The 22,157-nt window shown below is 35.3% G+C and overlaps 1 protein-coding gene across 3 annotated transcripts in view; it reads left to right on the top strand.

Annotated features, from left to right (window-relative positions):
• HNF4G (hepatocyte nuclear factor 4 gamma) overlaps positions 1-22,157 on the top strand; it is a 66,493-nt gene that overhangs the window by 21,869 nt on the left and 22,467 nt on the right. The window contains exon 2 of one of the 3 annotated variants that reach the window (XM_027452366.3): positions 5,076-5,180. The exons of 1 other annotated variant lie outside the window; for it this stretch is intronic. Coding sequence is in view for 1 of the 2 variants with exons in the window: in XM_005023688.6 (XP_005023745.2) it covers positions 20,594-20,711 (118 nt within the window). In the remaining variant the exon portion in view is untranslated. Of the gene's footprint in view, positions 1-5,075; positions 5,181-20,524; positions 20,712-22,157 lie in introns of those variants that run through there. One more of the 3 variants, XM_005023688.6, reaches the window with a different exon arrangement.

Below are 22,157 nucleotides of genomic sequence, written 5' to 3'. Positions count from 1 at the left end.
TTGGATTAACATTTTGTTAATTTTGATAATCAACTTGCTCCTTTTTTTAAAAATTTTCACTGTCATTATTTTATAGATGCTTTTTCAGGAAAATTGTTGGACATATCAATTATACTAGTTAGCTATATACAACTTACAACTTATATACAACTAAACAACTTATATAGCAGTTGCCTAGCAAATATCATTCTTGTCAGATACCTCTGATAATGTTAATCTAATAGCTGAAGAATAATTAATAAATATAATATTATATAAATATAATGAATGCTTACAGTGTCCTGGAAAAGTGTCTGTTAGAAAATCCAGGAATAAATCTGTTATATTTGTATAAATGTATATTTTTCAACTTCATAACTTATCAGCACATTTCATTAAATATAATTATATTGTGTTCAAACATGACTATTTCATAAAATTGTCACTAACTCAACCTGCATAGCCTTCTCTATCTCTTTGTATACACAAAAACACGCTATACCTGTGGTGAAAACCAAATTGTAATATAAATCTGTAGATATTAATTTTACTGTATATTCTGTTAATTTATTTACAGTATCCAGGTAAATTGGCACCGGTTTTCATTCTGGAAATGAAAATTGTAACTATTAGTGTGAATATATTTGCTTATCCAACTTCAGTGCCAGCTTTTGCTATTAAGATTAGTTAAAGTACACGTTGGCCACATTTTAACTGTGAGTACTTAGAATAGTTTAAACATGTAAGTAAACAAGGCACAGTGCATATAAGCAGTGTCATTTAAAAGAAAAAAGGAAAAAAAGGTCACCTGTAGAAGTCAGCTACAAATTACTTTTTCCAGTCTAGTTTCATTGCCACTATTTAAGTTACAAAAATTCTTTTTAAAATATACTAAAAATGTTTTTTTAATTATTATTATTATTTTATTGCTGGGTAATTCATTCTTCGTTATGGATATTCTTCCTTGATTTATTTTTAGTTTCTTTATTCAAAAAGGTCTTCAAATTTAGGGAGGCATAATGTTGACAAAAAGCTATTTTCCTAGTCTTTTCCCAATTGCCTGAGACTTTGCCAAGAACATAAAATTATGTAGAGGAGAGCAAAATATGGATTAAACAAAATTCAACCACCCTGAAAGGGGTATTTTTTTGTTTTATTTTTCTGCCATTGTTTTCTTAGTTTCTCCTTTTTTTTTTTTCCTTGTATCTGTCCACATTTTGTTCTCCTTTGTTTTTCAGCGAAATGAGGTGATTTATACACAGTGCTTTACTTTTGTCCTGGCTCTCAATAAAATAATTCAACACATAGCTCTATTTTATTGTATTTTTATTTCAGCAATCTTTTTTTTTTTTTTTTTTTTTTTTTTTTTTTTACTGTAAAATACTTTTCGGACACTTAAAAATTCAGATGTAAAAGGACATTTTTTTTTCTTCAGATTAGTTTTTGACCAACTTTAGAATAAGCTTTTTGAAGAATGTTGCCAAGCTTTTTCAGTATATCATGTGCACTTGCTTGTGCAAACACAACCTGTTTTATCTTTTTGCTTACAATATTAATGCACCGTACCACATATTGTCCTGGTCAGGTAATTTGTTTGTTCTGAGCAGTTGCTAGTGTATGGCTGGGCTTCCATATTTGTGTAGCTCATCCCAGTTTGAAGGAAGACAGATTCCCTGAGCATATTGTAGATGAACAAAACACTGCTGAAATCTACAGTAAAACAATTTCTGATAAAGTATCTCTGGAAAAGTCTAGAACGGATGGGAAGAGTAGGAGTAGGAGTATTGCAGCAGATGTGTATTACAGCAGGTGAAATGCGGTTTAAAACCCCAGAATTTACTGAAAAGAGAATTCCAGATCTAAAAAGTGATTCAAAGACCAGTCCTGTCCAAATTGCCACAGAAAATGTATAATTACACTCTCGCACATTTGTTACGAAGGTTTTAAAGAAGAAAGTGAAATCTGCTCATTTTTCAGTATGATGTAGTAATCCAACAGAGGTCTCTTCCAGGTTCAGGAATATTATGACTTTTTCATCCGGAAAAATGGTTCCATGAAAGGATTTCTCTAATTTCAATACCAGTCTAAAGACATTTTAGCTTCATGAAATATTATGTTTTTAATTTATTTTAAAGTGTTCTTTTTCTGTAGGGAATGAATTAAACAAAATTAAAGAGGGAAGAGATTGATTGAAACTGAGCAAGTGGGACAGGGAAAGGAGAAAGAGAAATGTTGGGCAGGAAATACTGGAACATACACAGCACGTGAGTGAGGTGAAACTAAAATGATTTTGTAGACATTTTATATGACAAATTGGCAACCCTAAAAAGATAAAATAGATTAATTTTCATTAAAAGAGAGAGAGAGAAAAAGAGAGAAAGAAAGAGAGATAGATAGAAAGAAAGAGAGGTAGAAAGAAAGAGAAAGAAAGAGAGAGAGTGAAAGAAAGAAAAAGAAAATAAAAACAAGGATGGTTGAAGGGTGAAACTAGAAATATCCAAGCTGGAAATAAGTTACTGTTTTTTGACTGTGACCATATTTGTGACTGTTACTAATCAATGCCATTGGTCCCCTGTGTTTTTGGTAGGCCGTTGATCATTTTAAAATCAAAATGGATTCTCAAAGGAGACGAACATGTGCTTGCTCCTGGTTATGAATAACCAGGTCAAACTGCACTTTTCTGTGTTAATCAGAAGTCAGGGTAGATTAGTGGTATTTTATTAAGAATGTATTTTAGATTGGCACAGCAGTGACTGTAAAAGTAAATACAACATGCTGTAGTTAGTACATCTTCAATTTGACGCTTGTCAAGTATTCTGAGAAGAGGAAAGCCTGAATGGCCATCAGATTCACAAATACATAGGTTTTGTAAAAAACTTTCTTACCAGTAATGATGTCTGTATTGTCTAATAACAATACCCACCAAACTCTATGTTTCAGCCATTTTATGTACCTAGTTTGGATAATACAATTAAAGGCTGAGGCCAACATTTACACATTTTATTACAGTCTCAGTGCAGATGTGCACATTTTTCATTGCATCTAGCCTGTTCAAAGTGTGGGCAGCAGAAATGCGGCCTGTGCACACCTGGTGAGGCAGACCTGATGTCTACTCATAACCATTCTACCTCACCTAACTACTCTACAGGTATTGCTTTAAAAGAAAATGAGTTTGGGCTGAATTTGAAAAAAAATAAATAAATTCATACAACTAACCATTTTTTTTCTGTGAGCTTTTTGTTTGTTTGTTTGTTTTTCATGGTTTTTGTGATGCAGGCTGTAAAGTATTGGGCATGTCTGAGAATAAGGCTAACCAGGGATTTGAGATAGAGGAGGAATTAGTAACAGCTCCAGGTATCACCAGGTACGAAGGTCTCTGTCATTAAGGACCATGACTAAATAAACAAGCTGGGATATGATTGCTTTATTGCTCTTTGCTCATTTTATGTCATTTTATTACCTTAGTAATGGCTATAGGATTAGGTGTGTAAGGGAGTTCTGAAAATGTAGCACCGAAAGAAGTATATTAAGAAGTGTGTGCTTCCTATAGAGATTCTAAATTTTCCTAATTATGGATGATGGAGAGGCTGATTTAATTTGCGTAGAAAATTTAGGGTAGGGAGAGAGGTGCAAAAGGGTTTAAAGAACAGATCAATTTCTAGGTTTCATCCTTACTTTAGTATAGCTGATAATATTATGCGCCTTTACAGTGGCCCCAGTGGGAGAGGAAATGTCATTACATGTACTGCGCTTTTCCTGCACAGTTAGCCAAATGGTACATTTCAGTTCCACAGTCGAAGTGTGAAAATATGCAGATGAGAATTAGGTTTATGTATACATAACTACTAAATAAGTCCTGATATTGCCAACTACTAAATAAAACACTCTAATTTCTAATAATGACAAAACTAACCTCATACACTATAACAGCAGTATCACTTCTGAGGACAAAAAGTACTTATTGGCTAATAATTTTACTGTTTTCTGTTTTGCATGCACTGCAGTTTATACGATCAATAAGGAATACATGTATAATGCCTCAGCAGACCTACAATCTAGACTAAGAATATCTGTTCTTGACTAAAGTCCTGTTACATCTTAATAAGGGAAGATATTTTCAGCCCTGGTGTCTAGAAGGTGTCAGTTTATTCCAAGGGAAAGAAAATATACAATCCATAACATTTCTGGTAAAATAAAAAGCAAAGCAAAGAACACTTTCTTAGGTTAAGCCTTTTTTTTTTTTTTTTTTTTTTTTTTTTTTTTTTTTTTTTTAATAGGAGAACCTGAAAATAACATGCTCTTACTTGGAATTTAGTAGTAAAGAATTAGATTTGAGAAGCAGAAAAAAAGTGTCTTTCAGTGTACTTTAAGTGTATTTTGTTTGTATTTAAGGATTTCTTATAAATGTACAGACTACAAATGCGTAATAGTGTATTTAATTTATAGGTAGCATTGGCAAAAATGTGTATAATGCAAAAAAAAAAAAGGGAAAAAGGGGGGGGGGAGGAGGGAGAAAGGTAGTACTGCTCAGCTAAAGCTTTTAAAAATGCAAGTCACTCCAGAAAAATTAACATGTCCGTAAGATGTGTAAGGTAGTTCTCAAAGTTACTACAAGTTGTCCCTTGCTTTCCTCCATACCTTTATCCATTTTGAAATTCTCTGCACATAGTCAAACTAAACTTACTTTTCTTTCAGACTTTTCTACTACAAAGCCTATTTCACTATGTAGTTTATCCAATACGTAACATTAGTTATCCAAAACCCAGGGAATCTTTTATTCATATGCTTCTCTGTCAACAGTTTGAGTCTTAAAAACATTTTGTCTCTTTTTCGCTATATATAATCCTTGGAGATAGTATTTCAAGAAATTGAATAAATTCTATGCTTTTTCGCTTTACAAGTGGAAGAAAATCTAGCAACATTGTCTGATGACTTAAGCATTTTCTTGAAGTTTCTTTAATCTTCCGAAATGCCTTTGTACCTTGAATGAATGCACTGTATTCTCAGCATTTATAATCAAAATACATACGTTTTAGAAGCGTGGTTGGTTTACGTTACAGGTAGCTTAGCATTTATTTTACTCTTGTTTACTGCAGGTGTTATCTACAAGTGAGGATGGAAACACAACCCAGGAAATTAGCCTTTCTTCATCTGTATATGGGGAACTGAAGGTTCTGCACTCTGTTGTTTTGTGCTTGAATGTAAGTTTTGCTGCATGCTTCAATATCCTTCTTGCCTGCTAGAGATTATATAGTTAGCTGTTCTGTTTTGACATGCCACTCTCTCAGAAAATTGTGACTATTTGAAGACACAGCTGTCTGAATGATCATGTGCTCCTGAAAGCCACATAAACATCTATGAAATTTAAGAAATTGGTGGTAGGTTGGTGGAAGATATGCCTAACACAAAGACGTTTACCAATATGTTGTACTGCATATGTCTACGCATCAATTATACATAATTGATATGTTGTTTAACCAAGGCTGTTGTGTATTCCATTTGAGACAACTGCTCCTTCATCATATATTACTATTCCACCTGTCCAGATTGTTCAATATCCTTCTGAGAAAGGTGACCAGAAGACCTATGAATCACTAGCTTTTTCTTTAATTGTCTTGCTTTAATCAGCTAATTACTTTGCAAATCCAACAAATATTTCCCTTGAAGACCCAGCACTGAAGGGCAAATATTTTATTTTTATTTTTTATACTGTTTTCATTAGACTTTGAATGATCAGATATTCTCTAGTTTGGGGCCTTAGATATACAACATTTCAAAAAATATTTTTCCTGTTTCCACTTCCTTAAGTGAATTCTACCGTGACCTTCTGTCCCCAGTGAACTCCATAGTTCCCATTTTTCCTACCCAGCAGAAACTCACTGTTTTAACTCAATCACAGTTGGTTCATCAGGATGATTTTTTTGCACATTTCCTGTTTAATTATGTAATGCTTCTTTTGCTCAGTTTGTGTAAACATCCTTTGGACTTGTTACAATTTGATTTTCTGTCAAGGATAGGTATGAAGAAGAGAAAATGATGGGCAGAGAAAATAATGCTGGGGTATATCTTATTTGCAATTCTAATAACAGCTTTGTGAATTTGAACACGTTAGTAAAGAGCACTTCACTCAAGTGCACATTACCACAGAACTTTCTAAGCATGCCTAAGAATAATGCTACTCCAATCTGGGCAAATTAGATGGATATCACTTACAGCACTTGTTAATTATGTATCAGCTGCAGTCACAGCATAATTCTGTTAATTGCTTATCACACTAAGGTTAACTTTCTGTCATTTGTATTTGTTTAACACATAATTAGAATACCACACTTGATATTGTTCAGTGACCACTTAAAAAAAAAAAAAAATCACGATATAAGTGTTGCACACCATAAGACAAAGAGATATTTCCTAAATCATCACTTTGGATGAAGTCATCAACCCAAATAATACCTTTCATAAATCAATCTCTGTCTCTTAAAACCAGTTAAGTTCCTTGCCTCTGCCACCGAAGTGGAAGTTTGTTACAGTACTTTAAGCCTTCCACATTTAGAGAGTTTTCACTTGCCAGCCTAAAAATTATTCCTTTGTTCTTCTGATGGCACTATTTTATTATCTAAATATTTTTCCCCCTACAGCATTCACCATGCACGATTTATTTCCAGAAAACATTCCCTCTCACTTTTCACTTCCCTGAGATGGGCAAACCAACTCCTTTTAGTGTCTTTCTGTAGTATGTACATTCTCATGTTCTGAACATGGCTGGGAAGCCATTAGTGCTCCTTAACTCCAGCTGTAATGGTAGCTTTTAAGCCCTCCCCCCGTGTAGATGGAATCAGAAATACTGTACACTCTCAGATGAGTGACAGCAGGAGGTGTAGATGAGTTCAGGCTCTATGAAATGTGCCCAGGAGTACAGGTAGAAGAAACTGTCTAATTTTTAATCATGGCTAAATGAACGGATGCTACAGTATTTTAGTTAAAATTGAAACAGCTAAATCAATCTTTTCAAACCAAATCCATCACGGTAACTTAATTTATGTATATATCTTAAGCATAAAGAATGTTTTAGCAATTTAGCTAGGGGAGGCTGGAAAGGCATTATGGTCCTTAGAGAACTGGGGAATAATCTTATACAAGGGGGAGAATTAGAGGACTAGCTGGGGAGCAACTCTGCTGAAAAAAATCCAAGGGGTATTGGCAGATAGGAAGCAGAGCATGAGCCAGTAGTGTGTGCTGGGGCTGTATTAATAGGATCAAGGGAAGTGATTTCTCCCCTTCATTCAGCACTTATTAGGTATTATCTAAAATTGTGTATCCAGTTTGCCCTCTCCTCTTCTGCCATGCAAGAAGAAACATGGATAAACTGCAGCAAGTTCAGTGGAGGGCCACCAGGATGGTCAGTGGCCGGAGCACCTGCCCAGTGAGAAGAGCACTGGGTGAGGCACCAGGGATGTCTTAGCCTGGACATGAGATGGCTTTAGTGGAAGGAGCTTTACAACAGCTCCCAGTACCTCAAAGAGACAAAGAACAAAGTAAAAAAGATGTAGCCAGGCTTTTCACTGTGGTGAGGGAGTGGGGACAACAGGCTATGGACATGAGTTGAAACAGAAGTGTTTCAGTCTGTGTGTAAGGAGAAAAAAATACCCCAGTGGAACCAGATCTGGGTGAAACCAGATCTGACAGAAGAACAGAGTGCCCAGAGAGTTTGAGCCATCTCCATCCTTCATAGTACTTCAAGATAGGACTGAATAAAGCCCTGAGCAACGTGGTTTGACCTGCATTGAGCAGGAAGTTGAAGTAGATGATCTCCTGAGGTCCTTGAAATGAATGATTAAGAATGGAATCAGGATTCCTCATATATATAGTTTTATTTCATATAGTCCTGTAGACTATAAGAAAATTTAGTCTTCATGAGTCTTGTTGGATTTATAAAACTTATTACTGGGTGCTATACAAATGCACAGCCTTTTAGTTCACTTCTATATCTTTTCTTTCTTGGCTGCATTTTATATTCTGATCCCCTTCAGGAAATAAGAAAAAGCCAGACATTTTATTTATTTTTTATTTACTTTTCCTTCTCTGCTTCATCACAGCAATCTGCTGCAATACTACTTTAGTCAGTTTAATTCTCTTCAAACTTGGGAGTTAGCAAAGTTTTAGGAAGAGATCACATTTCCTGTTAGACCAAGCTGCTTCAAACAGCAAATGTTAGTATGACATGTGTGAGGAGATCCTCTGGTGCAGAAATTGTTGCTGCTAGGTATAACAGTCAGTCTGCTAAACAGTGCCTGCAACTCTAGACCTTACATCACCTGAAAAAGAATATCCTGTCACAGCTAACACTTCAATTCACCTGCAGATTCTGAACTTTTTTTTTAATAATTAATTTGTTTTATTTGTAATAAAATCTTAACATAAATGGTTAGATACGCCCATTAATGACCTTTTTGTCATATGCCTAGTTTGTCATCTTAGTTTCCTTACACCCCACCTCTTCTGACTCAGAAACAGCCTTCCTGATTCCTAAACAGATATATTTGTTCTGTGGTTCTTTCTTACCAGGAGATACTCTTCTAGTGTGCTTCTACTTATTTTTGGATACTGAAAGACTAACTTTTCACAGGAAGCTACTCTTACCATGCTCCCAAATCAGTTAGTGATATTTAAATGCAAATGTGTTTTAAGTGCTCATGTATTTATAAAACTTACCGATCAAGTAGATTGTTACCTTGAATATTTTCTCACGTGTAATTAAAGCAATATCATTACCTGGATAATAAATCAGCTTTAAATAGAGAAGGTTGCCAAGGCATTTAATCAGTAAATAATACAGTTTACATATGCTCTTTCCTCCTAAATCAGGTGAAAAATTGTATGTCTTGACAGCATTATTTTGAAAAATAACTAAAACGTTGGGGTGCAACAATTTTTTTTGTGTCTCTCCTGAAATATATTTAATAAATCAGTTGTGATTTCTCCTTTTGTTCAATATAGCATGTAGCTTTCATAAGGCAGCTTAACCTCTAGTGGAGAATCCTGTGGCTGTATTTATATCTTGGATTGAAAGCATAACAGTCCTTTACTCAAGAATTGCACCTGAACGGTGTACCAGCAGACTGGGGAACTGACCTGCGTTTGCTGCATGCCTTGTATTTCAGGCATGCCTTGTCCCCAGACCCAAGAAGGTACTGGCTGGACTCTTATCTTGTCTGCATGCTTGGTGTTCCTTCCAAATGAAACTATAGAAAATACAGTCACCATCCCTGAAGGTATTTATAGTGTTGTCACCTCTGGAAGTATTTAAGAGGATCACACAGAATCAAAGAATTGTCTAGGTTGGAAGAGACCTCAAGATGACAGAGTCCAACCTCTGACCTAACACTAACAAGTCCTCCACTAAACCATTGCACTAAGCTGTACATCTAAACGTCTTGTGAAGATCTCCAGGGATAGTGACTCAACCACTTCCCTGGGCAGCCCATTCCAATGCCTCACAACCCTTTCAGTAAAGAAGTTCTTCCTAATATCTAACCTAAAAACACCCCTGGCACAACTTTAGCCCGTTCCCCCTCGTCCTGTCACCAGGCACATGGGAGAATAGACCAACCCCCACCTCACTACAGCCTCCTTTAATGTACCTATAGAGTGCAATAAGGTTGCCCCTGAGCTTCTTCTTCTCCATGCTGAATAAGCCCAGCTCCCTCAGCCACTCCTCATAAGACTTGTTCTCCAGACCCCTCACCTTGCCCTTCTCTGGACTCGCTCGAGCACTTGTACTGGGGAGCCCAGAACTGGACACAATACTCCATGTGAGGCTTCACCAGGGCAGGATCACCTCCCTTGACCTGCTGGCAACACTCTTCTGAATTCACCCCAGAATACCATTAACCTTCTTGACCACAGGAGTACAATGCAGACTCATGGTTAACCTGCTGTCCACCAAGACTCTCAGGTCCTTCTCAGGGCTGTTTTCCAGGTCAGCTCCTAACCTGTACTGGAGCATGGGCTTATTCCTCCCTAGGTGCAGGAGTCTGCATTTGCCCTTGTTGAACTTCTTGAGGCTCCTCACTGCTCCAGCCTGTCCAGGTCCCTCTGAATGTCAGCACAACCCTCTGGGGTATCAGCCACTCCTACCAGTTTTGTGTCATCCACAAACTTGCTGAGGATGTACTCTATTCCATCATCGTCATTGACAAGTAGGTTGAACAGGACTGGACCCTGTGTAGACCCCTGGGGTACACTGCTAGGTTCAGGCCTCCAAGTATACTCCTTGCTACTAATCACAGCCCTCTGAGCTCTGACATCCATTCAGTTCTTAATCCACCTCACTGTCCGCTCATGCATCCCACACTTCCTGAGCTTGCCTCTGAGGATGTTATGGAAAACAGTGTCAAAAGCTTTACTGAAATCAAAGTAGACAACATCCACTGCTCTCCCCTCATCCACCCAGCTAGTCATTCCATCATAGAAGGTTATCAGGACGGTCAAGTATGATTTCCCCTTGGTAAACCCATGCTGACTACTCCTGATCATTTTCTTCTCCATGTGCTTGGGATGACTTCCAATGTAAGTGACTCCATCACCTTTCCAGGGATGGAGGTGCGACTGACTGGTCTGTAGTTTCCTGGGTCCTCCTTCTTGCCCTTTTTGAAGATGGGGTTAACATGGGATTTCTGCCAAACCTTAGGCACCTCTCCTGTTCTCCATGACCTTTCAAAGATGACAGATAGTGGGCCAGCAATAACTTCTTCCAGCTCCATCAGCATTCGTTGATTCATCTCCTCTGGGCCCATGGATTTGTGGGTTTCAAATTTGCCTAAGAGATCTCTGACATTTCAGTTCAACCCACAATCAAAGACAGGTTTGATGAATCTGTTTAGAAGTGCCAGTGTCTGTTCATTGTATCTAAAGGCAGTTAGAATTCTAGTTTGCATACAGATTACTATGTTGTAGGCACATGGACTCATGTGATAAACACTACCTTTAATTGTCCTTTGTTTTGGTTCTCTGTTTGTAAAAAGAGGAATATAGTTTGACCCTCTCCTACAGATACCGAAAAAAATTTACTGACTCCAAGATTCTCAGATATAGTGATGAAGCCTACATGAATACATTAAAAACAAGGAATATGACCATATGAATATAGCTGATGTCTAAAAAACCACCCAGGCACAAGAGTTATCTATAAAATTTAACACAGAATTGATCGTGTAACTTACACTATTGTAGTTACACATAGATTGATTTTGATGATTTGCATTGTGGTTTTGGTCATAACTGCACCTGTGACTATTTCTTAAAGTTTCCTCTATTGACTGTTTCCTAAAGTTACCTGGACATAAAGGTAAGCTGAAGTTCAATTTTGCAGCACTGCTTCCCTACTAATACCAATGAATTTTTCGTGTTCATCTTGATCAGTTTTCTGGTTTGTTCGTCAGAGAGATAAGTCCATTTTAGCTCTCAAATATTAATCATCAGCTTTCTAAAAGAGAATTTTGCTCATTTTGATCTTATTAAAATTGCTGTCAAAAATTCTGTTGGGAATACTTTTATTTGTATCTCTTAGAAGCAATGAGAGTTAATGTTTTATTACTACCTGAGAACAAACTGAGCATGACTTAAAAATTAAGAGTTAAACATTGGCCAATTGCAGAGCTGATATCTCTGTGTGTACAGCAAAGAATAGACTTAAATTTCCTTCCACAGATAATTATTTTTTTATGCACAGCGGGTTGTGAGTTTATTGAATGCACAATGCAGATGCCTCTGCCCATAAACATATTAAGTGTCCAGGGCCTTCCCAACTCTTAGGAAAGCCAGGTTTATATTTTCAAGGAGACACTGTTGTACTTATGTATTTCCTGAAACCAAGAGTGGCTTTGTTCTCTTAAGGAAAATAATGTAACAATTTCATTGTGAAATTTCTTGGTTTAAAAGCTAGCATAATGGTTTTATTGGCCCAATTTAGGGTTTTTGGAAGCTTTGGATTGTTGGTTTTGACACACTTTGGATGCTAGATTTTCACCAGTATTTAATGCTGTCATATATTATTGTTCTCACAAGGAAAAATATCCTTTTGAAAGTCAGGGTATTTACATACTGGGCCGCACAGAAGATTAGTTGTTTTAAAAATTTTAATATTTATTTGGTGCATAAAACTGAGTTATTCTGATACTTTAAAAAACTGATCCAAAGTATCCTTGAAACAAAATATACGGCTTTCTCCATTCCTATTGTGCCTTCATGTAGTATTTTGATTTTTCTGACCCTTTGCAGTACTTTCAGTTTAACCTTGTAGTCTTTAACACACTCTGAACTTTTCATTAACTGATTTTTGTAACAATAAAAATGAGAGAAGTTGTCAAGCTAAGCATAACTATGCCAGTGGCTTGGAAGAGTTACGCCGAGTGTGTTGACATGAGGTTCTCTCTGCAGGAATGTGATGAGTCAGTTCAGACTCTAGTTAAAAATTTTAATTTTAGATAGAGTAACTGAAAATAATGGGACTTTTCTGACCATCCAGTTATTTAAGTAGTTTTTTTTACGTAGGACTGAGAGTTATATAGTCACTAACATGGGCAGAAGTTTACTGAATTTGTCCTGAAACATTATGTAGAATATATTACCTATTCAGCAAGGGATAGAATATAGAAGACTTGCTGTGATTAATTTGTCAGAAAAGAAAGATTCTAGGCAAGCTTCAAAACAAAACAAAACAAAACAAACCTTGCCTAGATACTGGTTAACATTTTTTTTTGAACTCTTTTATTGTGTATGACAAAGACAAGGGTGTTTATGGAGAAAAAAAATATATAAAATATGTATAATTATATGGTATTTATCAAGGTAAACATGGATAAATTATAAGCTCTATAACTGGCTATGTAAAACTTTTTTTTTTTTTTTTTTTTTTTTATGAGTAAGTTTGAATAAAAACCCACCAAGAAGGCTTAATAAGAAATTAATAATCACCTGAGGGTGACTGAACAAGAATGTTTAATCTTGTTTATCGATATCATGATATTTTGCTTTTATCTTATGCCTGAATTCTTTCCTCTTTTCTTCTCAGTTCATTCTGCTCTTCAAGACAAGTCTCTGATTAATTTTCCCGTGTGTATCAGAAAATAATAAGTTACCTGATCTAAGCAAATAATTAACAAGAGACTTTAGTCATTTAACAGTAACTCAGCAAATCTCTTCACAAAAATGTATGCTACAAAAATCCTTTAAGCCCTGTAAACTGGCAAAACTTCATGGCTATTCTGAGTATTCAAGAATAAAATGAACTGAATAATATTCAGTTAAAATAGAAATATTAAATACTAAAGTCTACCTAATAATAATCCACATACCTAACAGTAAGCCTTATCTGTTCCTATGTAAAAGCAAAAGTATCCTATTTTTTTATCCTACCTCCCCATGAAAAAGTACAATTATCTAATACTGCCTGCTAACACCAGATAGGGTTAGCAAATTTAGTGTTAATCTGGACACAAAGCAAGCACAGGAATGGATTGAAGTGGCAAAATTCAGATTTACTACTAGCTTATGAAGAAAATCTGCATGCAGACAATATAACATCAAGAATTACTGGGATCCAATATTTAGGTTAAAAGTCTCAAATGAGACTTTTTACAACAAAATAGAAAGCTTTCCCCTGCCAAATACATTTTTATAGCTATAGTCGATAATAATTCAGGAGGCAAATCCAACTGTTAGAAAAACACTGAAAAGAAATTCATATGTGTATGTATACATACTCATATACATGTGTATATTACATAAACTGAGATTTTAAATCTGCATATCTTTTGGTATCTACATGTGTCTCAAGGTCTACTGTCTCCAAATGCCTCCTGGAACTGCTAGATAAGGAAATATAACTACTTAGTGTCCTCAGTCTTCTTCACTTCCTAACCCCTAATCTCCTAACCAGGAACACTACATCATGACTGTCGTCAGGCTTCCACTTCACCATTAGCTGTCCCTCTAAATCTTCCCTTAGAAAGGTGCTTCTTCAAGAGGCACTATCATGACATCAGATTCTCCTTCACACAGACACACTGCTCTCCACCAGTGTGGTTGCACAGCTGCTATCTGACATTTTGTGGTGGCTTATATTCAGTGGTCCATATGTGACTTCTAGGCTATGAGATAACATTTCCTGGTCAATTTTAGCTCTTCAGTAGTGTTATTATTTGGTGGAAGGCTGTCCAAACCTATGCTAAGATGGAAGCCAAGTAATCTCAGAAGAAAGTTTGTAAGTTTCAGTTGCTGACATAGAATTATTTTAGGTGCAGTCCAGCTCCCCTTAGTTGAAGAAATTCACTGCAACATGAGGATAATGAAGAAGTGAAATAATAATAGCAAAAATTTTCCTGATTTTGGTATTTATTCAAGGGCTGGTGGCTGCCATTGCAGGACCACCATGCACAGGAACACCACTCTTTTTACTAGATCGTTGACAGTAGCAGAGCACATTGGGAAAACACATAAGATATTTTCTTAATAATTTTGGTCTGTGCAGAAAGCAGGTACTTTCAACATGAGAATCATCCTCAAAACATGCTTTTCTCTTACAGAGAGAGAGAGAGCTACTAAGGGTTTCTTATCTAAAATGTTTTCTACTTTGAGAGTTTCTATTCAAGACACTCCCTAATATTCTGCAAACTGATATATGTGAGCATGTGTATGTGATAAATAAAATCAGATAAACCAAATAGTTTTGTTTATCTTGACCTTACACAGTGGGTATAATGTCTTCACTTTGCATATGGCTGCATTATATTAGTGTTGCTATGCTAGTATAACATCTCCTCAGTGACAATGTGGAATGTAAGAGGAATAGAATCATAGAATGGTTTGGGTTGGAAGGGACCATAAAGGTCATCTAATTCCAACCTCCCTGACATGGGCAATGACACCGTCCACTAGACCAGGTTGTTCAAAGCCCCATCCAACTTGGCCTTGAACATTTCCAGGGATGGGGCATCCACAGATTCTCTGGGCAACCTATTCCAATGCCGCAGCACCCTCAGAGTAAGGAATTTCTTCCTAACTTCTCATATAAATCTCCCCTCTTTTAGTTTAAAGCCATTACTCCTTGTCCTATCACAACACTCCCTGACAAAAGAGTCTGTCCCCAGATTTTCTGTAGACCCCCTATAGGTACTGGAATGTTGTTTTAAGGTCTCCCTAGATCCTTCTCCTCTCTAGGCTGAACAACCCCAACTCTCTCAGCCTCTCTTCATAGGAGAGGTGCTCCAGCCCCTTGATCATCTTTGTGACCCTCCTCTGGACTCAATCTAATACTTCCATGTCCTTCTTGTGCTGCAGGGCCCAGAATGAATAAATCATTTATCTTTTAGAATAAGCTGCAGAGGATGATATTGGAATATGGTGAGAGGATCTGAAAGAAGACTATATGCTCACCTAGTGTAAATTATCTTCAAATGCTCCAGTAACAATTTATCAGGCTTAAAATATTTTACAGCTTTCATATTCCTTTGATATTTCCCCTTAAGTGCAGACAAGCCCCCAGTGGATGCAAGATTAAAATTGTAAATTGCACTTCATAGAATTTGAAATATTAAATCAGCAACTGACCTTTGAAACTCTGATGTAGACTAGTCATAGACATCCTCATAACAGTCTGGGCAATATTTCCAGCTTCCAAAACGTACTAAATAGTGTGGGTCCATACCATTTGACAAGTCAGAAGCCAGGCATGTTCTTTATTTTCTCTGTGTATTCATATTTATGGCTGTTGAAGTAGGCGATTATTGCATTAGATGCTTTATGAAGCTAAAAACATAAAGACAGTTCACACCTCACAGTAATTGTGTTTCCTGTTACTCCAAAATGAAAACAAACAAACAAAGCAAACAAAAAACACACAAACAAAACAAAACCCCACAACCCTCATCATAACTTATTAAAGAAGTCTGTGTATTTTAGCTGTATGATGGAGTTCAATGTAATGAATAACCAATTCAAGTGAAAAAAGAGGCAGATTCAGTATGTGCAAGTATCTCATTTTTATAGAATGCCTGGGGTGGTCTAAGTGTCTAAAAATGTGTGTAATAGAAACAGGCTTAGCCTAGATTTCCCAGAAAGATTTATACTTATGTTTCACCTGGCATGATTTGTTGCAGCTAATCTTACTACCTTGTTTAATACGTGTGTCATGAAAACCTATTCTGGTTTTCATTTCACTTTTCTAGTATTTTATTTAACACCTGTTCTTTCAGGACACAGTGAAAATGGAGATGCAAAATGAAAAAAAGACACAGAAGCCTGTAAGTGCCAGAAATTTACTCAGTAAAGCAGATAGTTGATGATCTGTTTCAGAAGTACGATGGTGCCTTTAATCAGATTACTGGAAGCAGTTGTGCTGTGCATTTACTCTCATGATTCACAAATTGTTCTGAAAATTCCTTTAACCTTAACTATCTCTTTGAGATAACAACATTGTCCTTTTTGTGGTTTGGAACTATGTTGTTGTTTACTGGGAGGAAGGGGAGGGAAGACACCACTGTGTTAGAGACTTGTACTGTTTTAGAACTGTAGAGGACATGGCTGTAGCTGTGTAGAAACTGTAGCCATGTTTCCATCATGATATTTAGGTTTTAAGCACAAGAGATAATCTGTGCTCCAAGAAGTCCAAGAAACTGGGTAATAACATATTTAGATTTATCAGTCTTTTTTTTGGATGTGATTCACCTTTGACATTTTTGTTTTCAAAAAATAAAAACAACCTGATCTCTATCACGCATAGTGATACTGCAGCATTACAGATATCTTCATATCAATCACTCAAATCATTTTATGTGTAATGGAATATAAGCAAACATTTCCCAGCCATTGCTCATGGATAATTTATGAAATACTTTGGGGTGGGTGACGGCAGAGCTGATGCAGCCTCCCTTTGAAGATACCTGGTGTTGAGGATGCATTACAGAAGAGGGACACTCAGTCTCTGCTAGGATATGGAGGTGTATGTTTATGAACCAAAGGTGAAATTCTCCACTGGTGTGAGGAAATAAACACTCTGACTTGGAGATCTTTGGCTACGTTGACTGTTGCAAGGTGTTATTATGGCATAAGTTCATATGATTTCATTAGGCTTTGTTATACAGGCTCCCTGACTGCCAGCAAATGGGAGAAAAGACATTTCAAAACATGCGTTATTAACATACTGAATAAGTATGCCAACTTATTGACATAAGTAGGATGTCCATTACAACTCACTGTACATGCAAAACAAAGAGATACTGTGAAGATATGTTCCTTTTTCAGAACACATGGGAAATAGGAATACATACATTTAAATAAAGACCTTATTATAGGCACCTACATTTCTTACTAAACTAGAATAATAAAAGGATGTATTGCTACTTATAAAAAAAAAAAAATCAATAGTGATAGTAACCTGAGATTTGTTTTTATTTTCATGAAGACTTTTATGGAAACAACCTTGATTTTATTAGCTTGTGCTCTATTTTATACCACAATCAGAAAGAATGATTACATTTAGTATGGAGAGCTGAACAATTAACAGGGTTAACAGTCCTAAAGATAAGATAGGAATGCTTTCTGTATGTGACAGTGAGGTCAGATGTAAATAATAAAAAATAAAAATAAAAATAAAAACATATGAAGAAAATATTATGCAGTTTTCTACTTCTTCAGAATTAGTGTAAAATTAATTTTGAAATATAATTTCTTACTCAAGTTTGCAATATCACTTACCTGAAAGGTCTATTTTGCAGTCCAATTATACAACTTTAAAATATCTGCTTATCTAAGGCTAATATTTCTTGGCTGTCAGCAGTAGATGACTTAGAATTTGAAAGAACATATACTACAAGCTGCAAGGTCACAAAGATTTTGAAAAACAATGGAAGTGTCTAATATGAAAAGAATACTGCTGTACATTGATTTGAATGCTAATGAACTTTATAAAGTTTGGACTGACAGGACCAAAAGCTGTTCATTGACTTCCCTCCTCAACTGCTCTAGTTTTGGGACAGCATTGTGATCCACTTCAGACATAAAGAAAACATATTAATATTTTAGACTAGTCATTTACTATACATTAATGGTTCATGATGCCAAAAATCCCCACATGAATGCAGATTTTTTATGCATTTAAGATTTGACTGCAAGTAATTTCCTTAGCAAAACATGAAGAAGTATAAAGAACATTAAAATGGCTTTCCTATCATTATATATATATTTTTTTACATATCAAAAAATCAATCAAAATTAGTTTTTATATGACAGAAGCACTAATTAATTCCCTCTCTTTAGTAGTCACCGAAGGGCCTGTTTTGGCAGCATTGAAGTTCTATTAACAGTGGAAAGAATACTAGGATTTGATCATGTCATATGTGATATCTTCCATTTTACATTCATTTTCTTATTTCAAAGTTATTTGTATGCCAAAGTGGTTTTGGATCTGGAGTTTTGAAATAAAACACAGCTTTATTAAACACAGCTTTATGATATATTAAAATATATAAAATTGTATAAAACATATTTTTTATAAAATGATATAAAATAGTTTATGTTTGTTTTTGAGCAACACACAGTCTTGGTATGAAAAAGCCAGAGATGATTAATTGAAAATTTTATCAAGGAATTAAGGAAAATATAAGAAACAAAAGATAATTCTAGTTAACATGAAAAATTAGTATATTATTTTATATATGTTAGTATATTATTTTAGGTATATATAGTATATTATTTAATGCAATGAATCATTTTATTCATATATCTAGTAGCTAGTTTTGTAGCAAGTAGTGCATTGCAAAAAATTCTATTGAAGAAACTTCAGGCTGAACCATTGGAGTGTAATAGGATTCTATCTCATGATGAAACTACCGTGAGTTCCTAAACAAATAAGGGATGTCAATAAAAAAATAGCTTTTCATCAATCTAAATTTGCAAAGATACCAATATGCTTTAAAAATAGGGAAAAAATAGTAGTTAGAATCAAAGATAGTGAAACTATACACTAGAAATTTGTGAAATGGCACTTTCTGAATAGAATTTCATGTTTGTAGACATGAAATTGTTTAACATAATGCTTAATATCTTATAACTTGTTTATTTTCTGCAGTGTATAGGAAGTACAGCAGTAGGTTGAAAAGGATAGCCCCCATGGACACCCTCCAAAATTTGCAGAGAATTTGTCCAATCAGGAACATGATCAGAAATGTTCTTCAATTTGGGGATGGCTTTGGGATAGCCACTTCTTTAGGAATCCTATTGTAATGATTATGCCCGTGGTGTCTGCTGGGATCAGTGTCCACAAGGATACAGGACAATTTGTGCCTCATGTAATAATGAGGACTGGGAATTTGGAAGGATGAATTTTGAAACTTTTTTTTCTAGGTTGTCTTCTGAGAATGTCCATTTTTCATTGATAGTTTGCCTGATGTTGATTGCTTTTTATTTATTTATTTATTTATTTAGTCAAGGAATTATTTTATGATGACATTTTGTGGCTACCTATAGTGAACAACAACTGCAGGCACGCTTTCCATTCAAATAAGCATTTCAGTGCTGTATGTATAGTTGCCCTTGTTAGTTAAGCAACCTGGAAAGTTTTCCTATGTACATAATCTTTAATATAACTGTTCTGAAGTGTAAAAGATAGTTCTCAGTACAGAATTACTTGGGAAGCAAAAACATTTGACATTTTGCTAATTAGCAAATGAAATTCATCTTTCCCTCGGATACTCGATTAACTTTTTTTTTTTTTGGGGGGGGGGGCGGTTGGCAAAGGTGGAGGTTAACTGGATTTGTACATGCCATGTACACCAGCTGATGAGCAGTGGACCTACTTAAAATCTCTGCCTTCTTTTTAGAGAAGGTGAATTATATTTTTTCTTGCGTCTCTGAATGTTACTCGAAAACAGCATGCTTTCATCATAACCTAAGACTGCGTAAGATCCACTGCTGCCATTACGACACAGGATGTGATGGAGGGAATCTCTAAGGTTTCCTTTCTTGCTGTAGCATTTGTGTTGCTTGAGGTCTTGGTTAAGTGTGCCTACACAGTTGCTTGTTGTCACTGTTAATAATAAATAAATAAATATTGTTAATATTTAAAAAATAACAACTGTAGAAATAGGTATATTTTTTCTTTAAATAATGATAAATATATGGAGCTTGAGCATAGTCCATAATCATATCACATTTATTTACTGTTGAGAATAGAGAGAGCAAAATGGCATGCAATCCATTTACAAGCAAGTGTGGTTTGTTTAGGACCTTTTACACTGCAAATCAACAACAAAATGTGTAGAAGGTCGTAAGAGATAGGAAGCTTCCTGGATGTACTTGGGTTCACGGAAGAATTGGAGCCAGTGCAACTCCTGATAAGGTTATTCCATAAAGCATTCCAAGATTATCAGAAGGGTTGCACTGTATCATAAAAGAAAAAAAAATGCAGACAGAATATAGCATGCAGAAGCAGTTTTCCAGCTCCTCCCATTGCAGCACGCAAGAGACACGGTTATAGTTAACTTTGGATTATCAATCACTGTGAAACAGAATGGAAAGGTTGTACATTTGAGTAGCTTTTTCACTGTTTTTGCACTGAATGATGAGGCTCTCAGAACCAATATTAGACATGGAAATGGCAAACTACAGTGAAGTTTTAGATCCAACGTATACTGCTCTGGAGTTTGAAACTATGCAGATTCTGTATAATGGCAATGGTGAGTTCTGTTCCATGACGCAAAATCAAGCCATTTAGCAGAAAAAGTGAAGTTTAGTAATGTTATAGGGTGGTAGCTAAATGTTTTATTAATGGAGCTTTTGGGGATTGTTTTCAAACTACAAATCTGTTCTTTTACACTTCATCGCTAACTCTAAGTTAATAGTATTATAATTCTTTAACATTAATGGAAATAAACGAGAGGTTATATGTAATAAACTAACTGAACTGTACTGTCATCAGTCAGTTAGTCAAAGGAAGAAAACGGTGTATTCAGCAGTTGTTTTATTTACTGTAAGACAAATGAATAACTAGTATTGACGATTTGGACATGAAGTCTATTTTGTATATAACACTCATAAGGACAGTATTTCTGTCCTTATGAGTGTTATATACAAAATTTTCTGTCTTTTCTTTTCTGTCTTTTTTCACAAGCCTCTGGACAGAATTGTCCAGAGGCTTGTGAAAAAAAAATAAAAATAAAAAGTCTACTGCTTCTTGATGTCTAATTTCTAATTATTGGACTAATATTTTACTTATTTAAATATTAATTAACCATTCTAGATACATGTATCTGTGAATGAGTGTGATTATTTTAAATCATGTTGGCTTTCTACAGGGTACAGTTTAGCTGAGAAAACCTATTGGTATTTGGCTAATGTAGCATTAGCCACTCTACTTACTCTAGGTGGAATTTTTTAATGCAAAGTTTTTTTAGAAATTGAACCAGTCAGTTATGCTTGAAATAGGAAGCACACCATTTAATTCTGCCATCTTTTAGCACTGATGAGAAAAATAGGAAATCTCAGACTATTAAAGTGAAGTGTCAGGTGAATTAAACTAAACTAAAATAAAATGACTTTCGAAATCTTCTAATGTATTTCAAAAATTGTTTTAGCTTTATAATAAAGCATAATTCATAGATATAGTGTATATGTTATAGTGTATATAATATACATGAAATATAATATATATTAAAAGGCAGAACAAATATTTAGTGATTTACAGGAAATATTCAGCACCTGCATTTCCTATATATATAAATTCCTGCCATAGGGAGCCCAAGTTAGTTTTGTTGTTGAGCTTGCAGTTTTATTTGAATGTCTTAGTAAACAGAAAAATAGATTTGTTTATTGATTTAGGAAGAAAAACCTTCACTGTCAAAATGATTTTGAAGCTATCAACAATGATTATGTAACTTTTAGATGATTTATCTGATTTTTCTTTCAATATGGGTGATTTCATTGGTCATTTGTGTTTTGCTGAATTGCACCCTTCAGATCTGTTAATGTTACATAGAATGGGAAAGCAGATTAGGGAGGTTATGCTGTGTTGCGTTATGTGTTGGTGATACAGTTAAATTATTCACTGTAAATGATTAGTTTGACAATTATTAGTTATTGAATGTAGTCATTTTCTGTTTAGCATTTGCTTTGAGCTAAGCTTA

The sequence above is a fragment of the Anas platyrhynchos genome, chromosome 2 (assembly GCF_047663525.1).
Source record: "Anas platyrhynchos isolate ZD024472 breed Pekin duck chromosome 2, IASCAAS_PekinDuck_T2T, whole genome shotgun sequence".
Lineage (NCBI taxonomy): Eukaryota > Metazoa > Chordata > Aves > Anseriformes > Anatidae > Anas > Anas platyrhynchos.
This window is presented reverse-complemented; position numbering and strand designations above follow the sequence as displayed.